Here is a 19,155-nt window from a genome sequence, read left to right on the forward strand (position 1 = left end):
CACACGCACGCACACACGCACGCACGCATGCACGCACGTTTACATACACACGCACACACGCATGCATGCACGCAGCTGCACGTGCACACGCACGCACGTCTACGTGCACATGCATGCACGCACGCACGTGTACCTGTGCGGCTGTACACACAGTCGCACATACGCACCAACGCACTCATGCACACACGTGTACTTGCACACGCACGCACGCACACACACACGTATGCACGCACGTGTACGTGCACACGCACGCACGCAGCACGCACGTGTACGTGCACTACATAAACAGCGCTTTCTATCAGAACATATGTGGTCATTCATCTGTAAATGTCAATTAAGCAGCATGCTTCGCTTCTGCCAACCACAACACATAACAAATACGCGTGACCTGATCTATGACGTCACGTGAAACATCGATATAGTACACAGATGTTGCTATCTATGGTCTTTGGCAATGCAAAATTGTATGGTATTGCAAAATTGCGCGTTCATTATTGTAGTATAGTGGCGCCATCCATTGCTGGGTACAATATATCTAGCATATTACAGAAATACCCAGCGTATCGGCTGTTTTGATCGGGTTATTTTCTAACACACGTTATATGAGGTTGCTTTGTATATAAGTTAGAATGTTCTGTATAATAACCTACGCACGTTTGCTTGCGCGAACAAATGTGATTTTAATGCTTATGGGGACACATTCGAGTGTAAGCAAGTTGTACCTCCATGGACTGCCTCTAGTGGTTCCAACAGAAAATAAATGTTTGAATATTTTGAAGTATATATAACGAGGATTTTCAAGAGAAAATGTAAACTTTTACTTGTTTGTAGTTTTAAAACTTTTCTCATGAATATGATAAAATTAAATTAACGACAAGTTGACAATTTTTTCACATGGATTGTAAAACACAGGCACACACACGCACACGCACACGCACACGCACACGCACACGCACACGCACACACACACACACACACGCATGCACGCAAACACTATAGAGTGCGTTTCACCACCACGCCTATGCGCTTCTTTTGCTTGGGCGTTTAGTTGCATACATGCTATATACGTGTCCTGGCGATGTGTGCATGCTTATTTCTAATTGCAAAGCTAATCAAATTTCTACAACAATTGAACGCTGATTATAAGTTTTTATTTTAGGCTGTCACACATTATTTTCCTCTTGGCAAGTGCACACGACCGTCTTTTATCGATCAGTCTTCGTGATCTCAGTCCATGGCCCCATATTGTTGTTAGATTTGCAAACCTACTAACGATTACCCGGCTGAGCTTATTGCTGGTGACTGTAGCACGCAATAAGTAATATTTCACCAAATGCGCCTGATCGTAAAAGCATATAAATAATTACGTGCCTGTGACTGTGCGCGCGCGCGTGTGTGCGTGCGTGCGTACCTGCGTGTGCGTGTGTGTAAGGATGCATGTGTGCGTGCATGTACGTGTCTTAATGTGTGTACGTGCGAGCATGTAAGCGTGTACACACACTGTTTATTTACGTGCGACCGACTATTGCAAGAGTGACGACAGTTCCACGAAGAACCTTCCCAAGCCGATCTGCACAATCTCAATAGACATCTAACAACGAAACAAAGTACGTGTACACGGATGGTGAACGAAAACAATCGGCAAAACAATGCCCTGTGGGGCGCAATGCTCGTATAGTGTTCGTGTGTATCCAATTATAGTACGGGCAAACAATAGCAGCCGATGAAACACCGTTGCCCCCACAGACATATCCGCTCCCGTTATAGCTATCTCATTCGCAGCTTTATCAGGCCATCATGTGTGCTGTATTCGCTAGCAAGCGGAATAGCCGCAACACCTTGATCGGACGCTGTTTCTCTAATGAATATGCAACTGAACGCGCTAACAATCGCTCGCCCGACATCCGTCACCGAGGAGGCCCCCTAGAGAACTAAGAGTTACGTCAGAGGGATTTACTTCACGTATAGGCTTTTATCACAAGGTCGGCGTGTGAAATACGTCTAATAAGAGAAATCCTGGTCGCCATATCGCCTTTCCGATGCTATATAAGCCTCTACTAGCGTAGCTGCGAAGCATTTCATCGCCCAGCGCTGTTGCTGACCGGATAAGTTACCATCTTCAGTCGACTGAGCTATTACCATAACCATGACGAACATTCAACGCTCTCTGACAGCAGCTACCGTAGCTTTCATTGGTAAGTTTACTTTTAAATTCATGCAGTATTTATAGACGATCTTGCTTAACCACGTGGGCTCAACCTAGTTTATGTGATAAAATATAACACTTCGAAGTGTGACTCCTTACGTCGGCGCTTGCGCATTTTATTGTAGAAATTTATATTATTGCCATCTCTCTCTTTCGCACACCCAGTATGATGCAGTTTTTCAATATCCATGTGAATGAGAGCAAATCCAAAGAAGATATTGATACTTTCTAAAAATATCTCAGCTGTATATATAACTTGTCGGTTATCTGAGCAATGAAATCGAATTTGAATAAAACTTCATACTGCTTTCTCAAATGGTAATGTACGCCTTTCGCCTACGTGTGCGCGAGCAGAGCGAGTGAAAAGCTGACTACTTGCCAATGAATAGAAACGAGACCAATTCTTAGTTACATGAGCGCTATCATATGATAAGATGACGGTCGGGCGTATTTTCGCAGCTATGCTTCACGCTACACGTGCGTCGTTCGACCTTGGTTGGACGACGAAGGACACCGAGAGCTATGCTATATTTCCGGCTGCAATTCCGGAACTCAGCGAATTGTCCGTCTGCTTTTGGATGCGCACCACGGACTGGGACAGTGAGCTAGTCGTGCTGTCATACGCCACCCCAGACAACGACAATGAAATAGTCATATACCTACCTGGGGAAGACAAGATCCGTTTTTACGTGGCCGGCCAGTACAAGTGAGTGAATGTGCAAATACTGCTATTTATATGTTTTTATACGAAGCAAATGAGAAGACATATGTGTAAGGCCATGCGTAAATATTTTTTTTACAAATCTTCGATCTACGACTTATATGAAAATATAACAGGCCCGTAGCCAGGGGGGGTTCGGGGGGTTTGAACAACCCCCCCCGCGAGCCCCCCCAAGCAATGTTTTTCTTTTTATTTGCAAGAATTTCACCTGCAGTCGTCGCTCCATTTTAGTGTAATAAGTGGCAAAATCTCATCTTGGCGGGAGGGTGAACAGTGAACACCCTCCCACACCCTCCCCCCCCTCGCGTTGGCCTCCCTCGCCTGGTCGCTGCGCCCGCCCGGCAGTGGCGTGTAACAGGGGGGTCCAGGCGAGTCCGCGACCCCCCCCCCTTGCTCGCGCAGAAAACGCATCTGAGGGAATGTAATTTTAAAAAATTTCTGGGGGATGGCCATTATATCTAACTTCTTTTTCGCAGAGAAGCGGTAGCTAACGTACGTGACGGGCGTTTCCATCAGATCTGCATGATTTGGCGGAAACAGCTCGGCAACTGGGCGATCTATATCGATGCATCCCGCGCATCAGCTGGCATCGGGTTAAGCTCCGGCGTAACAATAAAGGTAGGTGACGACGGAAAGGTAACCTGGTATACTTGTGCTAACCAATGCGCTTACGATAATTATACGCAGTCTTCGTTCCCGGAAATTCCGAACTATCCAACGTGATTACACAGATCATGTTCTTGGAAATTCCGAATTACCCATCGTCGTTTTCATTGCATCCCGGCTCTGTTCATATATTATATGCCAGTTTCTCTCGCGGAATTGGAGTTTACCTCGTAAAACATATCTTAATCGCATCTTAAAAGATTACTCTCGATCAAACTGTAATCGTATGTATATTGTATACACACACACACACACACACACACACACACACACACACACACACACACACACACCACGTACACACAAACACACACACACACAACACACAACACACACACACACACACACACACACACACACACACACACACATATATATATATATATATGTTTTCATTGCATCCCGGCTCTGTTCTCAGAAACTTCATAATATGATGTTCATATAATTATTATATGCCAGTTCTCTCGCGAATTGGAGTTTACCTCGTAAAACATATCTTAATCGCGCGCCATCGTAAAGATCATTCTCGATTCAAACTGCAAATCGTAGTATATTGTAACACACACACACAACACACACACACACACACATCACCACACACACACACACACACACACCACACACACAGTACACACAGCACACACACACACACACACACACACACACACACCACATACACACACACACCACATACACACACACACCGCGCACACACACACACACACACACACTACACACACATACAACACACACACACACACACACACACACACACACACACACACACACACACACACACACACACATATATATATAACAGTAATTATTATATATATAATAATAGTAATTATATATAACAGAAAAACAAAATGATATAAAGAAACATAATCAATTGCTCGTATTCGTCCATCAAGACATAATAGAAGAAAGAAAAACTTTCCCAACAACCGAAAATCGTGTTTATAGGACGACGGTGTGCTAGTCATCGGACAGGAGCAGGACGAGTTGGCAGGCGACTTCGACTACAACCAAGCATACATCGGCGAACTGAGCGACCTTAACGTCTTCAACCGGAGCCTCACCGACAACGAGGTCAACGTCATGTCGCGAACGTGCTACTACGATGGCGGCAACGTTCTGAGATGGTATGACGTCAGGGGTGGTCTCCGTGGCAACCCCAAGTTCTACTCGCCGACCGCCTGCCAAGGGTTTGACGGAGAGATGATTAATCGCAATGCAGCGCCAGTGCGCACGAAATCCTTCCTAGCCAGCGACCATTACAACCGCAACGGCGGTGCTATTTAACGCACACAACTACCGCCAATGTTGAAATATCGAACGAGCGAGAGAGTCGCTATTACATGTAATGGCAAGGTTGGTAAACCGACTAGAGTGCTCAGAAATGACGTTTCCATAAAAAGTGGCAATTCAAATATGTTGTGTATGAAATATTATATTATATTATAGCATATTATAGGAATAATATATATATATATATATATATTATATATATATATATATATATATATATTTACATTACATATATATATATATATATATGTGTGTGTATATGATATAAGTAAAACGCACGGACACAAATGAAGATAATATAGCTGAATGAAAGTATTTAAATATAAAAATCGAATGAGGTGTTGGAGGGTGGAGGAATGAGATTTTTTTATATTTACCACATACTACAGTGAGCCAATTATGAGGTTATGGTGTAATAATTTAATTTATGTATATTATTTTTGATGATTAAAATTAGTGTAGGTATACAATTGAGTCGAGCTCATGTCTTTCCTAGCGATCTCTCCTCACTTCAGAGAATAACATAGCATATAAATCAGAAGTAGATAATAGGAAATAATAGATGATATATATTGTGTAGTTGAACTCGTAGAATATCTATTAAAATAATAAAGCTTATGCACTATGTAATTGTAAGATAGTTACTATCACAAGAAAACAATTATAATTTAGGTTGCATTCTAGTTCACATCGATATACAACAATCAAAATTACCAGGTTATATTGATGTCTAATAATCCTCTATTATTATTATTTTTTAAATAATAAATGAGCTATTTGTAGTACATATCAATGAAAATATGTTCGATTTATAAGTTATAGTTGCTGAAATTATGAACTGTAATGACAACGTCTATTAACATAATACAAAAATAACACAACGCAAAAAAATAAGACAAGGCCGCTAATGTGCTAAGCGGTAAATGCTCGTTCGACAGAATCTCACACTCCGACGAACTTACTAAAAAATGTCAAGAAAAATTGCTTAGCTTCCTCATTGCCCTTAATCATCGTGCTCCACAGGTGAAACGTGTACGCCCCGCGTACGGCCTGTCGCAGGGACTGCTCGCTGAGCGTTGACATGTCGAACATGTAGTCTATAGGGTAAAACAGCGAAGCTCCGTAGACGAATATCGCTGATTGTGGAGCATCCGCAATCCGCCGCGCGCTCGTAGGGTCGTCTAAGCGTATCGCATTGTTCGGCTTCTGTTTCCACCACGCTGTGACGCAGTCTGTTAGTAATCGAGGTCCCAGAGCATTGCTGAGCCTTGCGTTGTAGTAGCCTGGTATCTGCCCGATCACGAAACGGATGAACGGGTGACCTTTATCGAAGATCATTAAGGCGTTGTTGACGAAATCTTCGTCTTGGAACCCTAAACTATTGCTGAATCCCGCTAGATGGCGCAGGATGATTATGTCCGTGTCTAAATAAATGCCACCGAATTTGTAAACAAGAACGAGCCGAGCGGAATCTGCAATATGATATTTTCTTGTTTTTCGTGAAGATTTCGTGAAAAGTTCCTGGAAAATAATAATGAATTGTGTCGGTTGAACAACTGCAATGCCAGAATAGGTCAGGCAGCAACGCGCTACGCATATTCACACACACGCACTCACGCGCGTATCAAATCTCCTTGCAAGCACGCACGCACACATACGCACTCACTCGCACTCACTCACACGCACGCACGCACGCACACACGCGCGCACGCACGCGCACGCGTGCACACGCATTAACATAGATATGTGATACGTGTATACATACTTCTGGTATACATGTATATATGTCTCAGTGCGCACGCGTGTGACTTTTTTTCGTAGGTTATATATCTTACTGTAGAGATCGGCAGACCCGCGAACAACTCTGTCAAGTCGAGGGCTTTGTATTGAACGTTGCACTCGAACCTCGGCGGTTCGTTGCGAAATTTGTCGGCGTCTAGTATCCAGAAATGTACATCGGCGTCTGGATGGAACCTGCAGACGCTTCTCACAGCCAGTGCTGCAACTTCCGGCAGTACATCCGCGTTCGTGGTCCACACGAGATGAAACAACAGACGCTGCCTGCTCTCCCCATCGCTTGCGTTTCTGATCGCGTCCGCACTGACGTGGCCTGTCCCTATGTTGTGAGCAGCAAAGCCTTCGCCGATTTCCCTCTTCCTGGCATATGCGACCAACGTAATTCGTACGAATATGGACACGATTAAAAGGGTAGTGCACACGGAAAAAACTTTCACCCAGTTAGTTCTCCATCGTAACGGATAGACAGCCATACTCGTTATAAGTCCAGCCTATATCTGGCTGCAAACCAAGCGCGCGAAGCGTGTCTGGACGAGCATGTTGTGTGTAGCGAACCATGCAAGCTATTCAGTCACCGGCAATCGCGGGAAACTTGTTCTGTGACCGCGTGCGGTAAAATGTGAGGGTCATCGCACTTCGGGTAAACATTTGAGAAAATCCTCATCTTCACGAGGACTCCCTAGTAACAGTTACGCAAATTAAATTTATGTGTAGCGACCAATTGGATACTGTGTCATATATATTTCTAAGCAGCTCTATCACCCGCCTCCCATTTACACGCGCGCCCAGACATACACGCGCAAACGCAAATGTGATCCGTACAGTTGGCGTAGAGTTATCTCTATAGCTCGCTACAGAGTAGATCAATTTTTCTTTTTCATTAGTCTTCCTAATGAAAAACTAGCTGTCAACGTTTTTAAAAATTGTGAAGAGGCGATCGATATATTCTTCTAATATTGGAAACCTTTCTACTAATCACTGATCATTGTTGTCGATCGTGACTATACATACAGGGGGCCTATATGTGCAACTTTATAAGAAAGATAAGGTATCTAAACAGGTAGCACATCTTTTAACAATATATCAAACGTGTTTATAACTTGTTATATACTTTATTGTTGCCTTAAGCGCATACATCGGCATCTGTTCTGTAAACCAGCTGGGGAAAACATATACTCGATCTCTCTTCCCAGATGACTTAAAATTAGTTGTGGGCTTCTGCGCCCATTTCTTTACTACTTTACGTGTTAATATCAGTAGTGGAATTAGCGCAGTAATACAGTCCTTCTTTGCCACTCTTCTCCCTTTTCATCTACTGTTCTCTTCATACCTTGTCGCATTTCCTTACTTCATTATATCCTTCTAGTCTCCTTTCGCTGTTTGTCATTTATTCTTGTTCTCTACAACGGCTGATTGAGTAATATAATGGTTATTTGCGATGGGCGTTATTTTACAGTACTTACTAACGTTACTTAATTGTCCCTCACATTGCCATTTGCTTATTCCCCTCTACTACCTCTCTCTCTCGCGCGCTCTCTCTCGCTCTCTTGCTCTCTCTCGCTCCCTCCCTCTTTCTCTCCCTCACTCTCTGTCTGTCTGTCCTTCGCTCTTTCTCTCTCCCCCTCTCTCTCGCGCGCGCTCTCTCTCTCTCTCTCTCTCTCTCTCTCTCTCTCTCTCTCTCTCTCTCTCTCTCTCTCTTTATAACACTTTCATTCATTCTTACTAAATAAATATAAATAAATACTACGTTTCACTCCCTATGCTATGTTTACGTTATCGCCTTTCACGTCATTTTGTATTTCCAACTCGCAAATATTCCGTGTATTAACGCTCACTCACAGTCACATGTTCTCCCATAATCTTGCATTTTCTTATTACGTGTCAACTGTGATGCTAATAATAAGCATGCCAAACGGGCTATAAGTAGCTGCAAACTAGTCGTAATTTTCAGCTGCTGCCCGAAAGTTAGCATTTCGCGCCGAGGTGTGGCGCATTGATCGCCGAGGGCAAAGCATTTGAAATTACGTCATCGTAAACCCGTATGTTAGCATGGCGGCATCGCAATTGGTAGCGCGACAGCTCCATTCAAGTCAACATTTTGTGGTTTATTAACAATTCTGTATAGCGAAATGCTGTGAAACGTTGTAAACAGATCCAGTTGCGTCCGGCGGAATACGGAAGTCTATATAAAGATAATCAGCATTAACTTGAGTTATGTCTAGCAAAGTGAAAGTAGCCGTTCGAGTACGGCCCTTCAGCCGCAGAGGTGAGTCTGTTTTGATTTTACTTCTACAACTTACAAGTTATGCGTTTGGTGTCAGTCGATAAGAATAGTATGATAACAACAATGAAATCTCCTAAAAATATCCTAGGAATCGAGATAGCGATTCCGGCACGTGACTTCAAAATGAGGAACATATGGAACGTCATAGTTGCTCTAAACTTTACGTAAACCAACAACAACGTACGTAGGTTACTAGGTAGGCCTACCGTACACTTTCCGCCGTGACATTCGCAATCCAGTTATTCCTTTCTAGCCAGTAGCGAAATGGAAACTTCTGCAACTACAATCCGCAGGTTTAATTAACGATGTTATCGCCCTTGGTCCTTTATTCTTCGGTATATGTTGGCTGAAGAATAGTTTTTGATGGTAGCAATGTACGGTTATATTACCAGCTAATAATAGTAATAACATCTTGATGAGTCATTCGAAAGGCATTTGTGTATTATTTTCACTGCTGGTACATAACATTTAAGGTTGTGTAACTATTTTGTAGGTTGATATCAATACAGCAAGAGAATATACAGCTAGCACATTAACTAGTGACTTATGTTATGTTATGATCTCGTACTTGTCTGTGTCCACTGCACTGGATAGTGACAAGGTAGTGAGGTACGAAGAGTCGTTGTCGTATAATGGCGTATAATATGTACCTGAGGTAACTAGGGGCCTAACTATCTGATATGGTTAGGGTTAGGTAGTAGGCGTAGGCGACATACTCGCCGACACCTCGTGTACTACATATATATGACAACGACCCCTTCAGCGGTAGTGAGTGCTGCCTTCAGGGATGAACCCAATGTGGGTAAAAAAGTGGGTTCGTGTGCATGTGGGAGTGAAGCCTTGACTTGAAAGTGTCAACGTCAGTTGCTTCCACAACACCCACGACTAGGTTGTTCCAGATTGGAATCATCCGGGGGAAAAAAGAGAATTTAAATGCGTTGTTGTTGCAGTGCAAGTGCCGAAATTTGTCGGGTTTTTCGATCTGGTACTTGACACCCCAGGGTTCAGATATCTGTTCACCGGTAGTGCTATGAGATGGTATACAACGTTATACATCACGTTATATGCATAGTTACTTTTCAGTAACTAATAAATTATAAAAAAATTGGTGACACTGATAGATATATTTATTATGCTAGTTGTTCAGCTGGCAATCCATCTCCAGATATCTTTGTGAGGAATCTTGCAATTAATGAAACGGATACATAGTAGACTTGCACTTCGCTGTCACAATTAATAATAAGGTAATATGACCTCAATCAATAAACAGTGGTCTGATACATGTAAGTGCATGTGTACAACAGGCGTAATTGTATGATAAGTAATTAAATATAGCCAACTAAGTTATAAGGCTATTAACACTAGATCATGTAAAATGTATAAATTTATCCTAAGTGCATGCTATGCAAGAAGGTCCATGTATATATAGCTTTGTTACCATTAATATTCTGTGCTATTAACTTGTGGTTTTCACCAATCAGCAGTAAGCCTGCGTGATTGTGTAACAATTATGACTAAGATAATAGTCACCACTCACCAGGGCTCGCATTCATTTTCTGCTATTTCTTTAAGAAATATTTATGCTCTGGGCACTGCTCATTTTCAGAGTATGAGCTTGGAACAAAGTGTGTTGTGGATATGGTAGCAGATGGTGGAACGCAGCAAGTTGTTCTGTATCATCCTTCCTCATCCTCTGCTAAAGCTGGAGACAGGTTAGTGGACTTCGCACATAACATAATATATATTTAAAAATAATGTAACCTCAGTATTTATGAATTAGTTACAATTTTTCAGGGTAATAGTTGCAAGTTTTGGTCCTTATGCTCCAGATAATTCACTATAGTATGTGGCTGTTTTATTTCAAAGATAAACGTGTGTTCTAAACATGTATAAGACTTGTGATACTTAAGCTAAATTTCAAGCAGCCCTGTCAGGTATGTGTACACTATGAGAAAGTGCCAATGTAGCCTGATAGACCATCACTTTTGTCTACCCAGAATATCTTATTCCTAGCTGTAGTAAACCTTGACACTCTGACTGAATAAATGACAAATTGTGTCCAAATATGTGAGTAATATCTTTTACTTTGATGAATTTAGTGTGTTATAATTGAAGTCTAGAGAGTGATATTAATGGATTCAATTCACTTTCAAGTTTTGTCACTGTATCGTGCGTGAAATTCACGGGAGTCCGGAGTCAAATACTCCCAGATTTACTGTCGGACTCCCTGATTTGATGTATGCAGGAATCTGTGTGACTCCCTGAAATTTCTGCCATACTACCTAGTTCATTCCAGAGCACGGCCTCGTGGAAATACCGTATTTTTTCAGCTAATATCCAAAGAAAATTTGACAGACGTGCAACCGCATGAATCTTAAAAATAAGCATATATATGCGTTATTGTTAAAATATCTTTAATTTTGAACCTCAGACTGCGGACTCCCTCTTTTTGAGGGTGGGGATCGAGTCTGTTGCATTCCCGTGTTCAAATATTAATTTCTACCCCTGTTACATAATATTTCTTCTATTCCCTGTTATTTAATAATTCTTCAAGATTGACTAAAGGAACATGCAGTGAAGATCTTTGCACGTTAAAAACAGAATAGTGATTTTGGTATTGCACTCACTCTTGCGCATGTGTGAAGTGGCACTATGTATCACTATCATATGCACATGCACTGCACATGCACTGCACATGCCGTGTTTTCTTTAAATATGCAGCGCAGCACTGAGTCTGATGCAATAAAATTAGACAACTCGAGCATCTTTATTTGTGGTCCATTCTCATGGCTGTGCCCTGTAGTGCCTTCATGTGGAGATTTCATTAAAACGTTTGGATCAGAGAAGCTGCTATTGATTTTATCAGGAGCTCATAATAGAGATTATTATCTCTTATTATCTCTATTATAAGCTCTTGATTTTATCTATGATTATATTATTTTCCATCTGTAGTCTACATGCATGTGGTCATAAACCCTTGTTTTCACCTGTCAAGTGAATCCCTTGATTGGTTAAACACATACACACAAGCATTTAATTAGATCTGTTCACACTAGAATAAAAGGTGAAAATTAAACTGCTCAAAGGTCATCATTATACACCATACGTAACAGTGGTATGCGGAATTTTCAGCAGAGGTTATTCTACATAATCGGATTATTTGCTAGACCGAGTATTAATGTGTAATTAAAGATGTGTGTGTTGATTCTTAGAAACAGTTACTGTTAATTACACAGGATTACTAACGAATACTTTCTATAATACATGGTGGTTCTCCATCACCAGGCATTGTTTTCAATCATCATTTATTCTTCTTGATCACCAGTTATTACTATTAGTCACTGGTTATTGCTCTTTTAAATTACCATTTATTGTTCTTTACACGAATTACCATCTTTTGCATGGTAGAATATATGTGCAAACTAGCACGTACAGGTTTTAGCAGCAAATCACATTTTTAGATATAATTAATATAAAATGCATCACATAATATGGGATAATAACTCGGACCAATATTGTTGAATTTTTCCGTTTTATTTTTGCAGTCATTATCGTGTTGACATAACTGGCTTTCAAATGAATTAGCTTATTATTGTGTTGCAAACATTTATCTGTACGTTTATTGGTTATGGTAGCGTCTTCTCACGAAAGCTATAAAGCTTATTCCAGAGGATTAAAATCCAGCTCAGCTGATGTACTGTAAAATTTGGAAAGGGATTTTTTCCGTTTGTTTTGATCCCCCAGCAAATGCGAAATATTATAGAGCTACAAAATTGTGAGTTGCTTAGGCCTAGCGCAGACTTGCGACTTTTTCATGTAACTCGGCAGCGATTCTAGAATCGCAGTCGAAATTGCTGTGAAATCGCTACGTTTGCGGGAACGTGTAACCGCATGCAACCCGTAGCGATTCTGGTCGCTTGCAACGAGTTCCAAGAAATCAAACTGATTTGATTTTCAGCAACTCGCCGCTCGCAATCGCTACGAAATTCGAAATCGCATGTCTGCGGGTAGACAGCGACTTGCAACGAAAATTCTCGTCTGACCAATCAGCGAGCACCATCTCATCACGTGAAAATGTGTGTTTTTATGTACATGTATGTCTCTATTTGTCGGAGCTGCAACACTGAAATAATCATACCTTAAATATATAAAGGCCTGCGTATGAAGAGTTATATATATATAGAATATATAACTCATAATTTAGTTATGATTTATAATACTATATAATTATTTCTTATTTATCATAATATCATATAGCTTATAGGCATACTAATATATTGTCTCATTGGGTCAATTTTCTACCACATGATTGAATGTTTTTGGGTGAGTTATGGCAAATCGATTTTTTAATAGTGGAATGGCCCTATACAATATGAGACTCCATCTAGTGTTAGTGGCATGTAAACTAAAACATTGTCATTGAACAAAACAAGTCATGGAAAGACAACAGCTGTCGCTTGCGTTGAGGCGTGCGACCGATCGCTTGCGGTTGCAGGTTGCAGCAACGAGCAACCAAAAATTGCAGGTCTGCGCTAGGCTTCATGAATATTCGCGAGGGGTTTAGGACGTTTGCGGTGTTTGGCGGTTTCTAATAACAGGATGTGCTCAAGACACATCTTGATTGAAACTTCTTGGCGTTCTGCGCGCTAGACCTTGATGTACATGCACAGGTTTAGTCGGTCGGTCGATCACAGCTAGCCTGTCTGCCATGCTCCCAACTGCAAATTTTACCCGTGCATACGATGGTTCCTGAAATGAAGATACCGGTTGAATTGATTAGAAATGTATCATTGTTGTTTCTGAGTACAATTAATGCCGAGGCCCGTGTTTTGGGTCTTTGTTGCTGCCCTACGGATGCTGCAACACTCCATCTCTTAATGTGAATGTCATGTCAGCTGCGGATTTCCAGCGCAGTACTCTCTCTCTCCTGCTGTGAGACTCGCCCGCCTTTCACTTCGCCTTTCACTTCGCTCTTTCGCATGAGACTTGTCTCATCACATCACTTCAGGCGCTGAGATGCATATTATAGTTTATCTTCCGTTTTGCACGTTTCCATCAGTGTCAGCGCTAAATTTAGTTTGTCCACAGCGAAATCTCACAGTAAATTTCCTATGAAACTACAGCGTTTGCAAAGTGACCAACACGAGTCTCAGTGCAGTGGTATCACGGAAGATTATTAGTTTTGGCTGCAATATCAGTAGAGTACCGATTCTACATGAGTCATACGAACATTGTATATTATCAGAAGTAGATGGGTTAGGGGTGGATGTGAGCTTTCTCCGTGGGCTCAACATCTTGTCCACTGAAATTTTACTGACACGAGCAATTACCATTGAAATAAAGGGAAAACGCCTTCAATAAGAGTACGAGGCATTTTTAAAAGTATGTGTACTTATGTAGATTGAAGGAAGAGTGCTGTGAGTACCCCTTCTTACACACGTACAATATCATCACCAGCCTCATGCGTAGGAAATAAATTAGGGGCGGCAGGGGCGTGTACAGGATTTGTAGCAGGGGGTCTAACCGTAACCCAAACTTGCGAGCACGCGAAGGGGGGGGCTGGGGGGCCCTCCCCCACAAAATTGTTGAAATTAGCGAAACCCCCTCAGATGCGTTTTCTGCGCGAGCAGGGGGGGGGGGTCCGGACCCCATGGACCCCCCTGTACACGCCCCTGGGCGGAGCTTTCTAGATATTAGGTGCCGATTATTTCTTTTCTGTCAGAGTGACGGTTGTTTCGTCTTCCCCGAACCCACGACTGTGCATCTGTGCATGCTCGTGCACCATGACAAGCTTCAGATGCCACGTGTGTTTCACGTCACACGAGAGACGTGTTTCTCACGCAAAGACGAGCCGAGCACTTCTCGCAGGAGCAGTAGCGCGACGGTCATGCAGGTTGCCTGTTGAGATTTCGCTTGATGAGCAAAATCAATCCCGAAGAGGTTTTTCACTGTGGGATCTGCATCTGGCTAGAATAAGATTTTCGATGGGAATTACGTACAGCAAGAAAGAATTAGGGAGGCCTTTGTATGGTCGTCTTTGTCAGTGAGCTGTCAGTAATCGAAAACTACTACAAATAGCATTGATTCTCTGCCATCGGTACTTCTCCAAGGCAGATGTGTCGATGTCTAAACGCTGTATTCACGGCGGCAGCAGAGTACAAACTGCGGCATCACGAATGTCTGCCGGTGCCAAAAACCCATCCGTCCTCGTCCCGAGGCTAAATGCTTGCACTGCTACTTTGCTCGCTGCTTATTTCCTCGCTGCAGCAGAATTTCGGCAGCGTTTGTGCAAATTTAGTGAGCTCACACGAGACTAATCCTGCATGCGGCTTGTCTGGTTGCATGCGAACAGTCACGAAGTATCCATAGATCAAAGTCCTTTGAGTGATTCGGGTGAATCTGGTTATCCCCAGATGCAGAGCCAATGCAGATAGAATCCTTTTAACATTTATGATAAAGGATGCCTCAGTGAGAGGGAGGTGCTATAATGCGATTTGAGAAATCGTAGCTTTGTGATTGCATGAGATCGCATTGTGCTCGTACCCCTGTGACCTTAACTACCAGATATTCGTTAGCAGCCTGTGCGTTAACTTTGAGAAAAGAAGCAATGGAGGTGTCGGAGTCCGCAAGCGTTGCCTTACAAGAGTAGCATTGAATCAAGAGCGTATAAAGAAAGCCTTCTTTATACGCTCTTGATTGAATACACATCTGCCGTCGTTATTCGTGTTTGCAGTACCAGGCGAGCTATATATAGGCAATCCCGTCGGTATGCACAGTCTGGCAACAATTGTGCATCATCCCATTTGCTGTAGGCAAGAGATTCTAAACTGCACGTGAATAAGGTGTATTATACACAGATATCTTAAGTAGCAAATACACCCTCATTAGTAGTTGAAATGTTTTGCTCAATTCGTTAGATGGACGTTTATGTAATACATGATTTAAATGATGAAAGAAGTCCGCTGTGTAATGTAGGTGCAGAAAGTAGTCAACACAGCAAGCACGCGAATTCTAATCTCAATCGCGGTAATTCAAGATATATTCAGAATCACCACGTCTTGCAGGTGGTTCTGGGCCTCTGGCTGAGACAAAAATTTGAAAAAATGATATTCGTCAATAGATGGCGGTGCGTACAGAGTAACATCACATACGTGGGAATTATGCCGCATCTCTTGACTGGCGCCGTAGCGTAGTCGGTAGGAGTTCGGTTTCATAACCCGAGATTCCGCGTTCGAATCTCAGCTGGGGGAAAACAAATTTCCCCTTAACTTTTTGACTCTTTAGTATGTACTTCTGCCACTTCAGCGCTAATTGAATTTTTTTTTTACTACATTCATAAAAAAAGGTAAAAATTTGAAAAAAAATTACTTTACTATTTTTTTTACTATTATTATTATTATTTATTATTATTTTCACGTCTTTTATCTTTATATTATTTTTTATTGTTTGGGATTGGATGCGATGGGATGGGATGGGGTCGGATGCGATGGGATCGGATCGGATCCCATGGGATGGCATGGGGTAGAAGAGGATGGGATGGGATGGAATGGCATGGGTGGCATGGGGTGGCATGGGATGGGATGGGATTGGATGGGATGGCATGGCATGGCATGACATGGCATGCGATGGATGGATGGATGGATGGAGGGAGGGATGGCTGGCTGGCTGGCTGGCTGGCTGGATGGAGGATGGATGGATGATGGATGGATGGATGGATGGATTGGATGGATGGATGGCATGGTATGGATGGATGGAGGATGGAGGAGATGGATGGATGGATGATGGATGGATGGATGTATGGATGGATGGATTGGATGGATGCATGGTGGATGGATGGTGGATGCGAAGGATGGATGAGGACTGGTGGCATGGATGGATGGATGGATGGATGGATGCGATGGATGGAATGGATGGTATGGATGGTGGATGGATGGAATGGAATGGATGGATGGATGGATGGATGGATGGATGATGGCATGGATGGATGGATGGATGGATGGATGGCATATGGATGGAATGGATGGTGCGATATGGAATGGATGGATGGATGGATGGATGGCATGGATGGAATGGCATGGTATGGATGGATGGATGGAGGATGGATGGATGGATGAGATTGGATGGTATGGGATGATGGATGTGGATGGATGGATGAGCATCGGATGGATGGATGATTGGAATGGAATGGATGGATGGATGGTCATGGTATGGATGGATGGAATGGATTTGGCATGGATGGATGGATGGTCTATGGATGGATGGGATGGATGGACATGGATGGATGGATGGATGGATGATGGATGGAGGATAGATACATAAATAGATAGATAAATAGATAGATAGAAGTAGATAGATAAAATAGATAGAATAGGATAGATAGATAGATAGATAGATAGCTACTTAGATAGATAGATAGCATAGATAGATAGATAGATAAGATAGATAGATAAGATAGATAGATAGATAGATAGATAGATAGATAGATAGAGAGATAGATAGGTAGGTAGTAGATTAGATTAGATAGATAGATAGATAGATTAGATAGATAGATAGATAGATAGATTAGATAGATAGATAGATAGAATAGAATTAGATTTGGCGGTATTTCCTTTTATTTATTTTAAGGCACGATTTGCGTCGTGTACGGGCGTAATTAAAGCTCTGCTTAGGTATTATATAAATAACAACAAAAACGCGCGTAAAAATTTTTGTAAATTTGGGGGACAGTGTTTATTAGTAGCTCACCTGCATTGATTTTGATAATAGTTAATGAATGAAAGCAACGACGCGAATTCTACTGTTCAGGCCCGAGCTTACATTTTACAAGATGGCTAAAAATCACTTTCAGATGCAGCATAGTACAATTGTTAGCATTTTCAAAACGCTTCCAGTAATGGAACTTCGGCATTCTGGCAGACAATTCCGTATGCTAACGTGTAGACCATTAAATATCGACGGAAGGAATTAGCGGGGGTTTGAAATGCGTCTAATCTGGATGTAAGCATAGAGTTGTTAAATTACTCAGCCTGCACCCTGCAGTCCGTTTGTAGTGCCAAATTGCCAGTGCTGCCCTTATTTGCCAGCAGCATGTAGTCTCGGGACTTCTTTTCATCCTAAACAATGGGACAATTTATGACGGTATTATTAGCTCTTGAATCTATCTATCTCATGAGCATAGTGTTAGTGTTTAATAGCTGCTGTTAGTGCTATTTAATTAGTATGGTACGGGATACGTAGATCAAAATCGCTTACCACGCCCTCGTTGCCGATTTCACATATCAATTACTTTGGTTGCCATGGTCTATTATTGGCAAAATCTGAGCTTGGAACTAAGGGGCCAGGTAACCGTAATTAGTTGCCTAGATGTAGTTAAAGGACCAGTGGTATTTATAACCATGTAATTATTAATTCATACCTATTCAATTAGCTTAGTTTCCATCTAAAAAATCAAATCAAGATCAAGAATAGAGTAACGCATCGTGATTGAATTGCTGACTTTAAACGGTTTCTTGTTTGAAAATGATTAGCAAAAGTGGCAAATTTTGGGATGAGTGATTGGCCAGAAAAAAACAGGAAGCCAACTTTAGGCACATTGCATGATGATGCATTTGCGGGCCTCCGCTTGTCGTTGTGTAGGTTGCTATTCCTGCGCACGCTGTACGTACCCCACTCCACGCTAACCGTAGTAACGCTGCAGCGACGTCTCTTAGCGGCAAATACAGTTATATAGCGGATGGCTCATAGAACCGTCAAGTGCTGTTTTACTGAAGTATCACTTCATTTCATTGACAGTTGAGACATGAATATAAAGAGTATTAGGTCAGATCTAATGATAGCCTACGGTGATTTAGTTAGGCTCTTGGATATTATAAGGATGATGGGGATGAGGCCGCGGTTTTGGGTGGTGGGGTGTGTGTCTTTGTTTTTTTGTGGCGTGTGTGTCGGGTCTGGGGTATTCGACATAAATGGTGAGAGTAAGGAGACATTTGTGGGCTAAATGATGTACTCCTAAACGTAATCTTCAGCGCGATATCATAGTCGCTACATATAGGGCCTATTATATTAAAAGTGTGCCATGGGCTGGTGGTGCAGTGAAGAACTATGTACGGTGTGCGCAAGTATACGGATTCGTAACGTAGTCGCTGAACTACAAGCAAGGCAGCTTGTTCT

The 19,155-nt window shown here is 42.1% G+C and overlaps 3 protein-coding genes across 3 annotated transcripts in view; 2 read left to right on the top strand and 1 right to left on the bottom strand.

Annotated features, from left to right (window-relative positions):
- Positions 1 to 2,055: 2,055 nt before the first annotated feature.
- LOC106809978 (neuronal pentraxin-1-like) lies at positions 2,056 to 5,022 on the top strand. Its single transcript, XM_014813221.1, has 4 exons — positions 2,056 to 2,195; positions 2,666 to 2,912; positions 3,404 to 3,545; positions 4,560 to 5,022. The coding sequence occupies exons 1-4, from the start codon at positions 2,147 to 2,149 to the stop codon at positions 4,896 to 4,898; spliced, it is 777 nt and encodes a 258-aa protein (XP_014668707.1). The 5' UTR covers positions 2,056 to 2,146; the 3' UTR covers positions 4,899 to 5,022.
- A 424-nt stretch (positions 5,023 to 5,446) lies between these two features.
- LOC106809967 (lactosylceramide 4-alpha-galactosyltransferase-like) lies at positions 5,447 to 7,219 on the bottom strand. The gene is made up of 2 exons (XM_014813210.1): positions 6,740 to 7,219; positions 5,447 to 6,425 (listed from the first exon to the last, which is right to left on the bottom strand). Exons 1-2 carry the CDS (start codon positions 7,172 to 7,174, stop codon positions 5,847 to 5,849), a joined length of 1,014 nt encoding a protein of 337 aa, XP_014668696.1. The 5' UTR covers positions 7,175 to 7,219; the 3' UTR covers positions 5,447 to 5,846.
- A 1,547-nt stretch (positions 7,220 to 8,766) lies between these two features.
- The window catches only part of LOC106809491 (kinesin-like protein KIF13A), a 248,634-nt gene continuing 238,245 nt past the window's right edge, over positions 8,767 to 19,155 (top strand). Inside the window, exons 1-2 of the mRNA XM_014812582.1 lie at positions 8,767 to 8,967; positions 10,592 to 10,697. Coding sequence (XP_014668068.1) covers positions 8,916 to 8,967; positions 10,592 to 10,697 — 158 coding nt within the window. The 5' untranslated portion in view covers positions 8,767 to 8,915. The remainder of the gene's footprint in view (positions 8,968 to 10,591; positions 10,698 to 19,155) is intronic.

This window comes from Priapulus caudatus, unplaced genomic scaffold (assembly GCF_000485595.1).
Source record: "Priapulus caudatus unplaced genomic scaffold, Priapulus_caudatus-5.0.1 Scaffold15, whole genome shotgun sequence".
Taxonomy (NCBI): domain Eukaryota; kingdom Metazoa; phylum Priapulida; class Priapulimorpha; order Priapulimorphida; family Priapulidae; genus Priapulus; species Priapulus caudatus.

Bases quoted from the DNA above. Each gene is read 5' to 3' on its own strand.
- LOC106809978 (XM_014813221.1), top strand. From the start codon at position 2,147: ATGACGAACATTCAACGCTCTCTGACAGCAGCTACCGTAGCTTTCATT. The intron at 2,196-2,665 runs GTAAGTTTACTT...GTATTTTCGCAG, and splicing joins AGCTACCGTAGCTTTCATTG to CTATGCTTCACGCTACACGT. The intron at 2,913-3,403 runs GTGAGTGAATGT...TCTTTTTCGCAG, and splicing joins TACGTGGCCGGCCAGTACAA to AGAAGCGGTAGCTAACGTAC.
- LOC106809967 (XM_014813210.1), bottom strand. From the start codon at position 7,174: ATGGCTGTCTATCCGTTACGATGGAGAACTAACTGGGTGAAAGTTTTT. The intron at 6,426-6,739 runs GTAAGATATATA...ATTATTTTCCAG, and splicing joins CGGGTCTGCCGATCTCTACA to GAACTTTTCACGAAATCTTC.